At 37.1% G+C, this 18,402-nt stretch overlaps 1 protein-coding gene across 1 annotated transcript in view; it reads right to left on the reverse strand.

Annotated features, from left to right (window-relative positions):
- Nucleotides 1-18,402, reverse strand: part of LOC150091432 (leucine-rich repeat serine/threonine-protein kinase 1-like) — a 595,643-nt gene that overhangs the window by 253,588 nt on the left and 323,653 nt on the right. The window contains exon 16 of the mRNA XM_090390319.1: nt 17,490-17,619. Coding sequence (XP_090246445.1) covers nt 17,490-17,619 — 130 coding nt within the window. The remainder of the gene's footprint in view (nt 1-17,489; nt 17,620-18,402) is intronic.

Genomic DNA, 18,402 nt, shown 5'->3' on the forward strand with positions numbered 1-18,402 from the left:
GCCCACTGAGAATAAATAACAGTAGCCTCCTCTAGTAGAGAAGCATTATTTATTTGGAGTAGTGCAATACCTGTATCTTGTTGTGAAGGTAGCCACAATATGAGATAAAATCTAAACGATACAGTTACACTACGTATGTAGTTATTATACAGGGTGATTCACTACCAGTGTGACAAACTTGCAGGAGGTGTAGGGGGCACAAAGATGAATCGGAATCACATAGCATTGCAGGGTCCGAAATGCCTTCGTCAATCGGTAGAGGACGTTGAACGGGAGGTCGCGTGAACAGCGATCCCGCTGGAAGTCGGCATTTGGGAACCGGTTCCCGAGGCAATAGGATGGACGAGTATTCAAACATTGAACTGGCCGACATGCACCTCACGTACGTAGCTGCGGACTGTAACAGGCGCGCTGCTCTGCGCTTGTACCAGAAACGTTTCCCGCACAGGTGTGCGCCTCATCATACGATTTTCGCACATGTGCACAGAAGGTTATGTGCGGCTGGTTGTTTCATGAGAGGTACCATGAATCGAGAGCGAACAACAAGGACGGCAGACAATGAGGAGAATGTCCTACGTCTTGGAGAAGGCAATCTGAGTATGAGTACTCGAGCGATAGGCCAACGATTCGGTATTTCCCAATCCACTGTATGGAGGATACTGTCAACAAACCAAATGAGTTCATACCATCTGCAACGCGTCCAATCATTGGAGCCTGCGGATTATCCACTCCAGAGGACTTTTGCTACTTGGTTTCTTCAACAGAAATGGTTCACAAATGCTGACTTCCAGTGGGATCACTGTTCACGCGACCTCCCATTCAGCGTCCTCTACCGCATGACAAAGGCATTTCGGACCCTGCAATGCTATGTGATTCCAATTCGTTTTTGTGCCCCCCACACCTTCTGCAAGTTTGTTTGTCACACTGGTAGTGAATCACCCTGTATAGTATAATAACTATACAATTTCTAACCATAACATATTATGCCTTGTGCATTTAATCTTCATAAATTAATTAAAAACCTGTCTATTTTATCAACTACAATTTTAATATTGTTGGTCATTTTATCAAACATAAATTTGGCTATAATTTACTTATACCAGTTCAGTTCTAATGAGGATTTGTATAGATGTAATATTATATGGTGGTATTTCCACTACTTGGTGAGTAATAACTTCACATGATTTCTTTATGATGACTTCTTTATCATGATTTCACATGATGACTTCTTTACTCACTAAGTTTCTCATCCTTTTTATAAACACTTGCCTGTACCTTATATATTTTTACAAGATCTTTCATGAAATCACATATAATTATATTTTACTGTCTTTCTGAAGTGTCCTACTGAAAATTCATATTATGCTTTCAGATACTTTTGCAAATATAGTTTGGTTAGTTACATTCTGTATCTATCTTGGATTTTCAAGTACTTTTATATTAAATTACACTGCATGCTGTTAGTTTAGACCTGTTAGTATAACTTCTGTTCTGGGGAAAATAATGGAATCACTGGTTAAAGAAGTGATGCAGGATCACCTAGACAAGACAGCAGTAATAGTTCACACACAGTATGGGTTTGTTAAGGGGACGTCTTCTCTGACCAATTTGACTGGATAATATGATATGGTCACAAAAGAACTGGATACAAAAAAAATAATTTTGATATCGTATACTTGGATTTCAGGAAAGCTTTTGATACTGTTCCACATGGAAGACTGTTTTACAAATTGGAGCAGTATGGCATTAATGGCAAGTTGCTGCAATGGATAAAGGGATGGTTGAGTGGGATACGGCAGAGAGTGGTAATAAATGGACACTGCTCTACATGGACTAATGTTATTAGTGGAGTCTGCGAGGGTTTGGCGCTGGGCCCATTGTTGTTTTGTATATTTATCAATGATATCAACGAAGGTATATCAGGCTTAATGTCCAAGTTTGCAGATGATACAAAGGTTGGCAGGATTGTAAGTGACAGTAAGCTACTGCAACAGGATCTAGAAAAGTTAGGCAGATGGGCTGAGAGGTGGCAACTAAAGTTTAACATTGACAAATACAAAGTACTGCATATGGGCAGTAGCAACTCAAGAGAAAAACACCAACTGTGTGGTACTACACTCAGGGAGGTGGAGAATAAAAAATACCTGGGGGTAATTGTGCAGTCAGATATGAAGTTCTCTGAGCAGTGCAGATTGGGCTGCCAGAGCAGGTCATGGAGTTTTGTCAATGATATACAGGGTGTCTCAAAAATATTGGTACAAACGTTTATGGGAGGTAGGTAACATCTAGAGGAATGTGAATCGCATAGGAACCCAAAACCGGAAACGTCACGGGGAAAGTAGTAGCAGAGGCACAAGAAGCAGAAATGGCACAAGTAATTAGTGGCAAACATTTATTTGACATAATATTAACAATGGAGTACGAGATGGATGCATTTCATGATGTTACAACATATGCTCAAAGGTTCCACCATGAGACGCAATGCATGCGTGACACCGACTCAGCGTGGATTGGCAGACATGGTCGAACACACCTGGAGTTTCTTTGACAGTAGCAGCAGTGCAGACGAGTCTCGCCACGAGATCCATTTCCGTCTCCATGTCTCCGTGTACATTCATACCCGATAGATTTGCGGGCCCCCCACAGAAAGAAATCAAGGCTCGATAAATCAGGTAGTAGTAGTAGTAGTAGTGGCACTTGATGCAAGAAAGCAAGTGTAGGAGCTTATGCAGCATCAGCCAAAAAAAAAAAAAAAAAAAAAAATCACACCATGCCCTCCAATTGCCTGTCCAGTTCCTCCTTAAATTTATTTAACCTATCAACTTCCACAACGACAGATGGAAGTTTGTTCCAGCAATTAACCACCCGCTGGCTAAAGGCAAATTTCCGCACATCTATTCTACATCTATCCTTTCTTAATTTGAACTTATGTCCCCGTAGGTTCGTATTCTGAACAAGTGGGAGGATCCCATCAGAATTCAGCGTGCTCAACCCATTCAAGGCCTTATAGACCTCAATCAGGTGAGCGTGGGGGGGCCAGGCAACGGGTCCACCAAGGCCAATCCATCGATGCCCAAAACGCCTGTTCAAATGGTCATGAACACACCTTCCATAATGGGCAGGCACCCCATCCTGTTGAAACCAAATGTTGCGTGTCACATTTGCTGGAACATCGTCAAGTAACCCTGGTAGAATTTGTTCAAGAAAGATCCGATATTTAGCGGAGTTCGTGCAAGATGGTAACAGGTATGGGCCGACTAAACAGTCACCGACCATACCTGCTCACACATTTATTGCAAAGCGATGTTGTGCCACATGGGGGCGCACACCGTGTGGGTTGTTGTGAGCCCACACATGAGCATTGTGTTGATTGAATAAGCCTTCCCGAGTGAAATAAGCCTCATCCGTGAACAAAACATAGGCTGGAAAATTCAAGTCTTGAACACTTTCTGAGAGAAACCACTGTGCAAAAGCCACACGTGCAGGATGATCTTGGGGGGAGCAGTAACTGAACCCTTTGAAAATGAAAGGGGTGTAAGGAATCGTCGTGCCAGACACGTTGTACACTGCAACGATACACTCCTAAGGCAGAGGCAATGGGACGTGTGCTGGTAGTAGGATTATTCTGGACGGCATTCAACACACTTTCTTCCATGGCGGGAGTTTGTGTTGAATGTGGTCTGCGCGTACTACTCCTGTTACTTCTAAATTACCCATAATCGCACAAATTTTGATGCACACCCGCAAACAAACGGTGGTCCGGTACATGTCTGTCTGGGAAGCATTCTCCATAAATTCGTTGAGCGGCTCATCCATTGCCCTCTGCTAATCCATACACTAGGTGCATGTCTGCCAGCTCACAGTTCATATATCGATGCATGCTCTTTGTGCTGCGACTACCACGCCGTCTACCGACTTACGGTGACATTTCCGGTTAGTTATGGGTTCCTATGCGATTCACATTCCTTTAGATGTTACCTGCCTCCCCTAAACGTTTGTACCAATATTTTTTAGACACCCTGTATAGGAATTTTGCTAGCAGAGACAAGGAGGTGATTATCCCCTTGTATAAGGCAATGGTATAAGGTATAAGTCAAGCCACACCTTGAGTACTACGTATAGGTCTGGAGGCCTTATTTTAGGAAGGATGTAGAGTTGCTAGAACGAGTACAGAGAAGGGCAAGAAGATTAGTGAGAGGAACAAAGGGGTGCTTTTACCAAGAGAGGCTTAAGTTCTGCAAGTTGCAGCATCTGGAGACTAGGCACCTGCAAGGTGATCTGACTGAGATCACCTTGCAGGTGCCTAGGTTGCCTAGGTGCCTTGAATGTTTTAAGCAGGCTCAATACCGATGGGATACTTTCACTTGCTCAGATTAAGAATCTGAGGGGGCACAGATTCAAATTGAGGAAAGACAGTTGTAGAATAGATGGGTGGCAGTTTTCCTTTAACCAGCGGGTAGTTGATTGCTGGAAAGACTTCCATCTGTTGTTGTGGAAATTGATAGCTTAAATAAATTTAAGGCTGAAGCTGAACTTCTTTAGACAAACATTTGGAGTGAACAGATGGGTGAAATGGGAAGGTTTTTTTTTTTTTTTGACTGATGTCAAATGATGCTAAAAAGCAAGCTTATATAGCTTGCTTTTTAGCATCATATGCCCCAACCAATACTAATGCTAATGCTTCTCTAAAGAATCTATGTCACCTTTTCATCTTGGATCTGTCAATTTTACTAATGCGTATATATCATCTTATAATGGTCTCCAGCACATCACTTGTCTGCTCTTGCCAACATTTTCACCTAAGGATTCCATGATGTTAGTGGCATGTTATCATCTAATATTTCTACTGTTATTTTCCTCAATCATTATTGCACTGGATTCCACCATTTACTATTGGAACAACATTGGATTTGTTCACCACTTAATCACCATTGGCTGTCTGTACTAGCTGTCTGTACCTGTTCACTTACAATTATGTGAATAGTTCTATCTTGAATTTCCAAAAAAAAATTTTATATACTGTAGTAAAGCCTTCTTATACTGTCTCCAAAGCTTCTGATGCAAAATAACCCTACCATTTGGTCTGCACGCAATTAATCTTGGCCTACTTTCATTCCATAGGTCATTTATTACCCTTCCCTTCAGATATCAATTAGCTCCTTCAAATAATTTCCAGCTATTGATTTCATGTTGTTTACTACATGTTATTATCCCAAATTTCTGCTGTTATTTTCCCCTGTCACCATTGGATATATTAACTGTTCACTTCTATTTATGTGAACAATTCCATCTTATATTTTCAAATAAAATTTTTGTATACTATAAATAGGCTTTCCCCATACAGTCTGCAAAGTTTTTGATGCATAATAATCCTATCATTTGGATTTCAGTCAATTAATTCTAGCCTACATGCATTCTATATGCTCTTATTTTAAATACTGGAACCCTTAACAGCCATTTTATAGTTTCTTTATCTACTAGACTTGCCACTCCCACACTTAATTGCTTATATGAAATATGTTGGAGCAATATGACCTTAGTTGCTACTGCTCCTAAAAAAAAAAAAAAAAAACCCCCAAATAACAAAAAAATTAAATATGTATTATTATTTCATCTTTAGACTATTCTATTCGAATTTGCCAAATACACTGCTCCCTAGTTATACCGCGAGGTTTCGGGGGTAGATTGTGACCCGCATTTTAAGACAACTGTGCTATAACCGATGCCTACAAATATTCTCCAATTCATTGATTCTTGCTCTGAATGGACTCTGAATATATACGTGAGTGAAATCCGACCATATTTGCGATATTTACTGCACTCTATTCTGTGATTCAATTTTTTTTTAATCCCACCTGCAGACCAAAAAAAATCCACTTACTTGGGAAAGGTTAATACTAATTCTTTCATTTCCCCATCACTTCCGTCTGTCCTTTTCTCATTGGTGACGTTTTCAACAATGTTTTCATCAGTTAATAAGTGACACACTAATTCTTCTTTGTCAATATCAACCCACTGATCAATCATATTCTCTGTTAGTTCCTGTTCCTCGAAAGTTCCTCTAACTGCCTGTATATCACAATATATAGCAATTTGTCCACTGTTTCGCTCTTTATCGGTCACAGTTTGATTCTCTCCATCAGCTGTTCTCAGAAAACCACTTTTTCTCCAACAATATTGAATTGTATCTTCTGAAATACTCTCCCAAGCAAGACTAATTTTGTATGCTACTTACTTTAAAATTTAACATCTTTAGAAATTCAGGAGCAGCACAATCGAAGGACAGCAAAGATAAAAGTAGCTTGTGTCTGTAATTTATCTTAAAATTATAAATGATTCCTTGATCAAGGGATTGGATTAATGCTGTGGTATTTTTTGGTAAATACATAGCCTGAATCTTTCCAACTTTTGATATGAGACTGTCAGCAGGTGGGTGTGCTGGATAGTTATCTAAAAACAGTAATGCTTTGGGTTCAATACATATTTTTCTCAAATGCCATTGCACTGATGGTACAAATGTTTTGTGGAACCAGGTCAAAAATAAATTTGCAGTCATCCACACTTTTGAACTGCTCACATATTCTACAGGGAAGATATTTTCAGTTGATGGATTTAAAACATCGCCGATTCTTACTTTTCCCGATTACCATGGGAGGCAGCTTATGGGTTCCTGTTTTATTCAAGCACAACAACTGAGTGACACAATCCTTACTTAACTTCAATCCTGCTTTGTTTAGGGCTGATTTTAAATCCAAAGATTTTGTTAGTAACATTCTGTAAAACAGTGTGGACTCATCATAATTGTATAGTTTCTTATTACGGAAACCTTCATACACTGGAACAAACTTCCATCTGTCGTTGTGGAAGTTGATAGGTTGAATAAATTTAAGGAGGAACTGGACAGGCATTTGGAGGGAATGGTGTGATTTTTTTTTTTTTTTTTGGCTGATGTTGCATAAGCTCGTACACTTGCTTTCTTGCATCAAATGCCACTGCTACTACTACACAAATTTTAAGTCACTAATAAATTATTTTGCACTATCAGCATCTGATGATTTTGCTTCACCGCTAATTATTATTTCTCCAATGCCATGACGTTTTTGATAATGCCATAGCCATCCATCACTGGCAGAGAATTCACCATCAAACTTTGTCTTGAAAAAATTTCTCCACTTGCATCTTCAGAATGGGACCTGACAGTGGAAATCCTAAACTGCGTTTCTAAATGAACCATGTATATAAACAATCATCCACTGCCTCGTTTTTGCAGAGTTGATTTTTTCCTTTCCAGTCCTGTGGTTTTGTCCAACTTATCCAAGAAGGAATGTAGTCTTCCTTCTTTTGCAATCCATCCTTGTACTGTTCCCTCCGGAACAAACAACTTCTGTTTTATTTATGCTTTTGAGACACCACTTTTTACTTGTTTGATTACAGTCAGCTTTTCCTTGATGGTTTACGACTTTCTTTTATTGATGTTCGCCAAAGCCCCTGAAATTAATTTTAATTTATTATGAACAATAGTTACGTCTGTAAAGCTCGCAAAAATGTAAAAAAATCACTGACACATACTGAACGGTCACAAAAAAACACAACTGGCACAGGTAGGTCTCAAACTACAGATTTCTCTTTTTTGTGGTGACAACTCTTACACAAGGAAAAATGATCGATACTAACTGCAGAGGCTAAAACAACCTCACATCTTTCGAATGCACTGCTTCCATCTGACTCATTTTCAGGAAAACTGTTCTTTTGTGTTGGAGGAGATAAGCAAATCGTGCGACTCAAGCTATATTTACTGCACTTTCCTTTTCCACTTGGTGTGGTGGTTAGTGACCTTGAAGAAGATTAGCAAATCCCGCCACGCAAGAAAAGGGTAAGGTAGGACAGAATACCATTGCAAGAATAAAACTCGAACTGAGCAGGAATTTCTTTGTTTGATAAACATCTTTTTTACTTCTTAACTCGGCAGGAGGGTAAAGGTCACTGGGATTTCTGAGAATCCCACTCTTTCCCTCTCCTGCAAACTGGTCATTTGAGTGGGGACGCTTCCTGCAGTGCAAGGTTTGCAAAAGAACGTTAATATTTTTCTCTGAATTTTTTCCAAAGGCAGTGTCAGGCAGTAAGACCCACGATATAAATGACGGTGTTATATCCATTGAGTGGTGTATCTTCACCTGTTTTGTCTACATAATTTGGTCATTCTGAATGTATATTCCAGCTGTCTACATGTACTACATGATATAATTTTCGCTATGTGTTACTTTCTCCTTACCTTCATTTTACTTGTGTATCTTTACACATATTTTATCAAAAGTGACTATAGAGGTCACTTTTCACTATATAAATTATTATGAGTTCCAGGCATTCTCTCTAATGTGTTTTTGCTTTAGTTTCAGTTATACATATCGATTCAACTGGATATTTTTCCTTCTGTTCTTTCCCACCTTATCTATTTACTATGCATTACTTGAAAATTCCAAGTATCTTTTTCATACTCTCTATTTTCAACTGTTTACTTAATTCTTTTGGTTTTTATTTTTTCGGCTCTTATTTCAGTTTCTTACTTCACAAGCATCTGTTATTAGTCTCTTTCTTTCTTTCTACCAACTCTCACTTAGTCAGGGCCCTTACTAAAAGGATGGGCTTTACAATCCAAGCTAGCCCCAGTAACTATAATATCTTCGTCTTAGCATTTTATCTTTATGCTTTCTATTTCTCCTTTTTCTCATTCATAAAGCTATTAGTGCAATCGAGGGTGATATGAACATTCCCACTGTCCTTAATCTCTCGCTATCTTAGCCTATTTTATCTACACTTTCATCCTTCCCTATTTCTTGATTTACTCCCTTGCCTTATACCATTTGCTTGCACGTCATATACATATTCTCCCTAAATTTATTCTAAATCATGTCATTCGCCTATAACCTATTATTGCATATAGGTTATACTGTAAGCACATATTTTAATTGTATTACCATCTTACTTATTAATTTACTTTAATGTATTGTTCTACAACATACACTGCATTGGGACTACTTTGTCCATATTTCTGTGGAAGTTCTACTCCTTTACCCCCTATTTGCTCTCACTTTGATTTATCCTTAAATTTGCTTTTCTTCCACATGTATGGACAAGTATAGAACTAACTATTATTGCATATAGGTTATACTGTAAGCACATATTTTAATTGTATTACCATCTTACTTATTAATTTACTTTAATGTATTGTTCTACACCATACACTGCATTGGGACTACTTTGTCCATATTTCTGTGGAAGTTCTACTCCTTTACCCCCTATTTGCTCTCACTTTGATTTATTCTTAAATTTGCTTTTCTTCCACATGTATGGACAAGTAAAGAAATGCATTTTCTGATACATGATCAGGTGTAGTCCCATGATGAAATACCTGATTATGTATCAATATTTATTTTTTAGCTAACATCACATTATAATCTTATAATTTCTTATAACCAAATTTTGCCATTCTATTCTGATGCTTGTTATTACTCAATACATTCATTTAATCAATTTTGCTTTACAGTTCCCTTCCCTCTAATTGACTATCAAATTCAGCCTATAATTTTTCTTAATTCATTATATCATATAGGATATTCACATTCTTTCTCTCTTTTTCATGCCTTCAACGTCTCCAATTTCTATTATACTTCTCCTATTAGACTTGGCATTTTGTGTAATTCACACATTAATCTTTGCACTTTTCAACAGACTTATTAATTCTCCCACACGTATATAAACTTTTATATCCTTTGCTGCTGTGCACAATAATAATATGACATTTTGTGCACTCAGGTGCAAATGTCATATTATTATTTTTATCTCTCCGTTACCACTTAATTTTTCACCTTATTTTTAAACTTATTGCATATACAGGAACTCCCTGACTTATGGAAATTTGACTTTACGTAAGTTTTTGCTGGCCTGTGCAAACTTAAAAATTTCGTGGAAACGTAGTCTGCATCCCGTAGGAATAAATGGAGGTATCGTAAAAATATCATAATGTGAACCCAATAACACTGTTTTTAATATTTATTTATTTTTTTTGTAATTCGTTCCAAGTCCTTGAAAGTTGAAAATTTCACTTTATTACTAAGCTATTTATCTCTCTGAAAGGTCATATTTATAATGGAAATTGCACTACCATTCATCATTATCATATGTTCCCGTTATAAGAATCAATTTTGAATGCCTTTGTAATATTTTTCTAAAGCACGTTTCTGCAGGTCATGACTAAAAACAATAAAAACAATTTGCACTTTCTGATTTATTGGACTTTTCTGTTAGTGCATATAATTATAAACAGGTAGTAAACTCGATCTTATTGCATTTGCGATAATGCCGATAACTGCAATTGTGTGGGTTTTTATGCTATTATGGTGAAATGTGTTCCCCTTCACTGAAATCTTCAATCATATAAAAAACAAATTTTCAGAAACTTCTCTTCATTCCTATTTATGTATTACAATGATGAAGAGGAAGCAACACGAAAACTGCAAGCGGTGGTAGTGCCAGGAAACGAAACAAAATTCATTTAGAAATTAAGATGAAAATGATTAAGAAGTAAGAAGCAGGACAAAGTTTGTCATCTATTGCAAGGGAATTAGGTCTCGCTGCTTCAACAGTGAATACTATTTTAAGAGACAGTGCACGAATAAAAGAACATGTGACCAAATGGAGCAACACATTTAAGATTTAAGATAACAGTGATCACAAAACAGCGTTCAGGTGCTATATCGAAGATGGAAAATCAGATTCAGAAGTGAGTGCCCCTGAGTCTAATGACCATTCAAGCAAAAGTAACAAGTATTTATAAAGATATTAAGGATAAGTATGGCGTACCCCAATGCAACCCAAGTTCGTGGCAAGCAACGAATGGTTTAATAGGCTCAAGCATCACGCTGGTTTCCACAACGTTAAAGTATGCAGTGAAGTTGCCAGTGCTGATTCTGCAGCTGCAGAGAAATTTTGTGATGTGTTGGAAAAAATTATTGATGAAGGCGGCTATTCAACACAGGAAATTTTTAATGCTGACGAGACTTCTCTGTATTGGAAAAAAAATGCTGGATCGAACATACATTGCCAAAGAGGAAAATACAATGCCAGGTTTCAAGGCATCAAAAGATAGGGCTGTGCTCTTGCTTGGGGCTAATGCAGCGGGAGATTACAGATTAAAACCACTGTTTATGTACCATTCTGGAAATCCTCACGCATTTAAGGGCATCAATAAAGACACCCTACCCGTGCATTTCTGATTGAATTAGAGAGCATTGATAACAATATCTCTCTTTGAGGATTGTTTTAAATACTGCTTCATTCCTGAGGTTGAAAAATATTGTAAAGACAATGATTTTGCTTCTATTAGGTAATGTTCCTGGACATCCTATGCATCTAGATGATTTCATTTCGAACGCAAGAGTCATATTTCTACCGCTGAACACGATTTCACTCATCCAACCTATGGATCAGGGTGTTATTTCGAATTTAAAAGCATACTATTTATGCACATTTGCTCGGCCATGGTCTGCAGTAGACAATGACAAAAATTTTACATTAAGAGACTTTTGGAAATCTTACAATATTTACCACTCCATTATTAATAAAGCCCGGGCGGAAATTACTAAAAGTTGTTTAAATGACACATGGAAGAAAATATGCCATGGCACGTAAAAGGCTATGAAGGGTTTGAAAAAGACGAATCATATGAAGAGGTTACAGATAAGATTGTAAAGGTTGCAGAGCTACTTCAGTTGGAGGTCGATGCCAAAGACATGGAGGAGTTAATAGAGGAAGAAGAGAAGGAATTATCTAACGAATAACATACTGACTTGCAGGCAGCAGTAGTGAAAGAAGAAAATGCTGATGAAGCTCAAGATGAATCAAATGAGCAGCCGAGATGCTTCGTCGCCAGAGAGATGGCAATGGCATTTCGTGAAATTGCATCGGCAATGGCAAGGTTTGAGAAGATGGATCCTGACAGCAAACGATTCTTAAAAGTTAACAGAGGGGTGAATGATATGCTTGCTTGCTAGAAAGAAATCTACGATGAAAAGAAAAAAGCCACCATCCACAGTCATCCATTAATATGTTTTTTTGTAGGGTTGAGTGGCCGACCCTTCCTAAATCTCCACAGCTCTCAACCTCTGCAGCGGCATACTTATCAGCTGAAGACATTGATTCTGGCAATGATGCTCGAGAGGTAATACTTTCTGACAATTATGCCTGTCTCCTTTCTTTTTTTATAATTTAAAATTTTTTTAAATTGAACCCTTTTGTAATTTTTCATGTGCATTAGATAAAAAATTGAATAAATACAATAAATAATTCTATTTAGATGTTCGTCGAACATTTCTTTTTTTAAGCAATCAATTCAGTGAGCACAGTTGCGAGTTTTGCACAAGAATGGGGTAAATTCCCTGACTTATGTAGCGTTCCGTGGAATGTAACTCTTATGTAAGTTGGGGAGTTCCTGTATATATATTTCCCCCCCCCCCCTGATATTTCCCTTATATTTTTAAACCCTGAGGTCTGTCACAGACACTCTTGCAGGTATGAATCCAGGATTCTAAAATGCTGTTGGAACTCATATTCAGGTCCTATTTATGAGTCAATGAGACCAAATTTCAGTGAAATCCCTTTGTTCTGTGCCACCCAAATCCTCTTCTTGCATATTCACACTGATGGGACTCTTAGTAATCCTGGGTAAATTCCATGATATGTGTGAAACACCACATCTAATATACTGGAGTTAGCAATGGACAAAACTGAGATGCCATAACAGATTATTTCAATTATACTCATATCATTTGAATGATCCATTTGATTATGAAAAATTATTCAATTATGGAAAATCATTTGAAAGGTGGATCGTGGCTTATGATCACAATGTCATCTGCAAATTGTAAATGGTTTAGATACTCTCCATTCACATTGACTCCTTTTTGCAACCAGTCTAATCTTCTGAAAGCTTCCTCAAGGGCAGCAGTAAATAACTTCGGAGATATTGTGTCTTCGCATTGAACTCCTTTCTCAATTTTAAATTTGCTACTGTCTTTGTCTAGTCCAATAAAGGAGGTAGTGTTCACATATATTTTCTTCAATACCACAATGTATGGGTTATCGATGCCTTGTCTTTCCAATACCCGAAAAATTGCATTATGCTGTATGGAGTCAAATGCCTTTTCATAATCCACAAATGACAGGCACGCCTCCATAGCCAGGTGGGCAGGAGCAGCAGTGCGTAGCACACACTTCTTGATTAGACCACAGTTCGAGCTCGTGACCAACAAATACGGAGGATGCGGAAAGGTCAGGGAATGACCACCGCATATCCCCGGAGCAATATGGCCTTAGTTGCTAATGCTCCTAAAAACCAAATAACAAACAAACAAACAATGCCAGGCATAATGGTGTTTTATATTCATTTGCTTTCTCCATTAGCTGCGATATTACGTGAAGGTGATCTATAGTTGAGAATCCTGTCCTAAAGCCGGCTTGCTCTTTTGGTTGATTCTCATCAAGTATTCTTTTTAATCTGTTAGTAATGAAAGGTCTGCAGACCTTTCAGAACCAAGCTAATTGGTCTATAATTTCCAATTTCTGATTTATCTCCTTTCTTGTGCAGCAAAATAATGATTGCATTATTCCACTCCTTAGGTGTCACTCCTTTCCTAATGTATTTTCTGAAGACTCTTGCCAGTTTCTGTGTCATGTCTCTTCAGTAACTTAATCTTCACCTGGGGCTTTCTGATTCTTCATGTTCTTTAATACGTGTTCTACCACATCAAAAAGGATATCTGGTGTGTCGTATGTGTTGCTAATTTGTGATCTATCTTCCCCACTGCTGGCATTACTCCCATGCTCCTTATATAATTCTTTATAGTAGTGTTCTTCTCTGCTATTTATAACTACACCATCAATATTCTTCAGTTTCAGTATCATTTGTTTTTCTGTATTACTGCTCATGGCCGCTAATTTAAGTCCTTTGTTTAATGCTTCTTCTATTTTTCTTGTGTTAAATCTTCTTATGTCCTCTCTCAGTCTCTTTCCTTTTCTTTTATGGCTTTGCATAACTCCGTATATTCAATTTTGTCCTTGTCAGTGTTTATCTTGCTGTTCATTTTTCGTCTTTGATTCATCAAGACAAGTGTTTCTTGACTAATTTTTTCTTCTTTGGATTTCTCTTTACCTATAGGTTTCGTGGGCTTTATCACTTTCCGAAAGTTGTTGTATTCCTTGTTGATATCTGGGTCCTGAAAGGTCTGCAGAAGTTTTTTCTCCTCTTCTGTTATCTCAAAGACCTTGGTATTATTTACCCAAGTTAGTTTTTTCCTTTCTTTTCTTACATCTATATCAAGTATGCATCTTACCATTATATGATCACTTCCAACATTTACCTTGTTCAGGAAGGTAACATCATCCACAATATATCTTCTGTTAGTGAGGATGAAGTCAATTTCATTAGTTGTTAATCCATTTGAGCTCTTCCATGTCCACTTTCTGTTCACCCTTTTCTTGAAAAAAGTGTTCATTACTGACATTCCTCGAGATTCTGCAAATTCCACAAGTCTTTCACTTATTTCATTTCTTTCACCAATTCCAAAATTTCCCATAGTTTCCCTTTTTGCAATGTTTTGTCTCTTTCCAACCTTAGCATTGAAGTCCCCCATAATAATGATGTAGTAAGTTTTCTATTCATCAAGAAGTCTCTCAATTTCAGTGTACATTTCTTCAACCTCTTCGTCATCATGGCTCGATGTTTGTGCATAAATCATAATAACCTTTAGTTTGTACCTCTTAGAAATCTTAAGAAGCAGTCTTGATACCCTTGGCGATGCACTTTTGAATTCCAAAATGTTGTTTTTTATATCTTTATGGATCAGAAAGCCAACCCCACCGTTGCTCTTTTCCCATTGGTGTACAGCAGATTTCCACTTGATAAACTTATGTGACTAATTTATTCTTCTTCTTCTTCTTCTTCTTCTTCTTTCATCCAAACCGATGATATCCAAATTCACATTTTCTAACTCCTTTTCTAGCTTAAATACCCATCTTCAAATAAGCAATCTTACATTGTAACAGGTGAAGTTCAGTTTCCACGCATCGCAGCCTGGCGTACTCAGAGATTCTTAGCACCCTCCACTTCCACTTCGATCCTCTCACGCTGTAAGAGGGGGAGTGAAAGCCACTGAAGACTGAGGGCCATTTGTTTTGTTGTGTGCTAGAGGATTTGGTCTTTTCCTTTTCACACTGACCAAGCGTCATGAAGAGAACCACTCTACACATTCGTTGCCACCAAAGTGATGTAATAGGGCTTACCATTGAGAAGGTGTGCATGAGTGGATTTTAGGGAGGCAGTCCAACCGGATTTCTCCTAAATCTTCTAAAAATAGAAAGATATTGGATCCATCAGTGTTTTAGACTGAGTGTCTGATAACACACAGAATGCTTGTTCCCCTCTAAGCCCCACTGTTAATCGATTGGTCTGTGTATCTCCTTGGTGGGATACACAGACTAATAGATTAACAGCAGCTGCTGGCAGAAGTGAAAGTTTGTTGTTGTTTATTTGGTTTTTAGGAGCATTAGCAACTAAGGCCATATTTCTCCGGGCATATGCGGGTAGTCATTCCCTGACCTTTCTGCATCCTCCGTATTTGGTGGTCACAGGCTCGAACCCTGGTCTAATCAAGAAGCGTGTGCTACGCACTGCTGCTCCTGCCCAAATGGCTATGGAGGCACCTAGAGGTGAAAGTGATTCTTGCACTGCTTCTATTGGAATGAGAAGAAGTCTGAAAACAAGGTGCTAGAGATTTCAAGGCCTGCTGGGAGTCATTGCGTAACAAGTAAATACGTGGGCTGTGTTACTGTAACTAAGAATAAGACCAGGTGCATGTATACTTGCATGTACACCAATGCAAGGAGTTTAGTAAATAAATTTGATGAATTTCAGGTTCTGGTCAAAACATCAAAGGCAGATATTGTTGGGATATCAGAGACGTGGTGTTACACAGATATAGGGAGTGCAGAATTAAAATTTGGGGAGTACAATGTGAGTACAGGGTAGGAAGAGAGGAGGGGTTACGCTGTTAGTTAATAAACAGATAAAATCTAAGGAAGTACATCCAGTTGATATGGGTAGACAGTTCAGTTTTGAGTCAGTTTGGTGTGACATAAGCATTGGGAAAGTGAAAAGGAGAGTAGGAGTGTGTTATAGGCCTAATAACTCTGATGAGTACAACGAACAATTGTGCAAAAAAATAGAGTGGGCCAGTAAATCATAATATCTTGTAATGGGGGATTTTAACTTTCCAGATATTGACTGGAATTTGTGAGTTGATCACTTGCATGCTAGCAAGACTTTTGTGGATTTATTGGAGCATTGTTTTCTACAGCAACATGTCCGAGGGACAACCAGAGGGGGTAATACTTCTTGATCTAATGAACCACTCTCTTGCCTTTAGCCAGAGGGTGATTCATTACTGGAACAAATCTCCATCTGTCATCGTGGAACTTGACAGCTTAAATAAATTCAAGGCAGAACTAGACAAACATTTGGAGTGAATGGATAGGTGAAATAGGAAGGCTTTTTTTTTTTTTTTTTTGTGCTGATGCTGTATAAGTTTGCTTTCTTGCATCATATGCCACTACTAACGCTAATACTAATATATTTTTTTTGTTAATGGATTTTATTGTTTAAATTTTTATTTCATATTCTCATTGTTTTTTATTTATGTTTTATTTTAAACTCCTTTTGCTTTGTTAAGATATGCAAGCATACATCAATAAAGCAGTTATTGCTTTATGCAAGCATACATCAATAAAGCAGTTATTTTATTAGACTATTATTACATAAAACCTATAAAGTTAGATATTAATATCAATAAAAAATAATAATAATAAAATTTACAACAGAAAATTTTATGCAGCTACACATAGATTGGACTTGCTTCCTAATGTTTTTTAAAACAAAAATGACCTGTGTAATCAACTGTATAATCTTTAGATGACCTGTAATGTATAATCTTTAGATATTTTTTGTGAAACTTTTTAAAAATCACTAAATGAAGAAAATCAATAAAAAAAAAAAAAAAAACATCAATCATGTACTTGATTTCCCCAGGCATTGTTGTTAAACATGATAATGCAAGAACTAAGGCATTCTAAATTGAGAAGTGTATGTACTGTTCAACCATATTAAGCCAAAATGCATTAATAAGAACAGCATAAGTTAAGAAATGACTGTATACTGAAAAAAGAAAAATTATACCGCTGGTTGAAATCATTTGGATGTTTAATTGTCAGTTATCTATTTCTTAAGATTTACATAAAAATCACCTGTGATATAACTAACTGAACGAATGTAAAATGTACAGATAGAAAGTAATATTCACATTATCTAAATAGTCTGTTGGGTATACCAGAAAGTCTATATAGTCTCCTTTATATACTTTTAATCAATTCTTGGTGCTTACTTGTATTCATCAGTACGAAGTACTGGATCTAGCTTTTGCAAATGCCTTTCAGAAGCAAGCCTGGAAATAACATATTCTAAAGCAAGATAAGTAGCTGGAATTTTTTGTTCTAACATCCTTTCTTTAGCACCTGTAACAATAAAGTAAATCTCATTTAATGAATTTAAAATAGAAAAATAATTACCATAATAAACAAAAAAAGAATAATATCAAACTACCAATTCTAGTATTAAAAGAGGAAGTGTTTATTATATGAAAAGGGTGGCCAACAATTTATCTGATAATTCTGCTTTATTACTTAAACTTGTTGATAGTGTGAGGCACATGCAGGGAATCCAAGTAAAAGTAAGAACAGGGTGCAGATTAGACAAAAGAACATTCAAGGTCACTATCCTTAACATTATAACAATATCTGAAGACACAGGAAAAAGTAGTTGAAGCCTAAATACAACAAAGTTTTCATAAGAAAGTATCATAATTCCAGGAGCAACAGCTGAATAAGTTAGGAAAGAACACAAAAAAAATTTCCATTATGCCTTAATTATGCATCTTTATAAAGTCAAGTTGTGCCAACAAATTAAAGAAATGGGACAATTTCATTTGGAACTGCACTTAAGCATATGTTGCCTTCAAGACATGGATATCCCAACCAAAGCAGTTTTTAATCTTATTTCTTTCTTTCTTCTTTTTTTTTTTTTTTTTTTTTTTGTGAAACCTCCAAACGCAAAAGGTGTTTGGAACTTACAGTATATAGTAGAGTCCATAGATTGAAAGTTGGGAAGCAAGAAGATAATTATCTGCAGATTGTAATTTTCAGGAAACATATGGGAAGAAAGGTTGTTCTAGAAAGCTGAAGATGAAGAAAGAAAAGTAGGTTCTGTGAGTTTGAAGTTGGACATTAGTAAATGAATTC

This window comes from Mastigoproctus giganteus, chromosome 1, assembly GCF_048544385.1.
Source record: "Mastigoproctus giganteus isolate SK-2022 chromosome 1, ASM4854438v1, whole genome shotgun sequence".
Lineage (NCBI taxonomy): Eukaryota > Metazoa > Arthropoda > Arachnida > Uropygi > Thelyphonidae > Mastigoproctus > Mastigoproctus giganteus.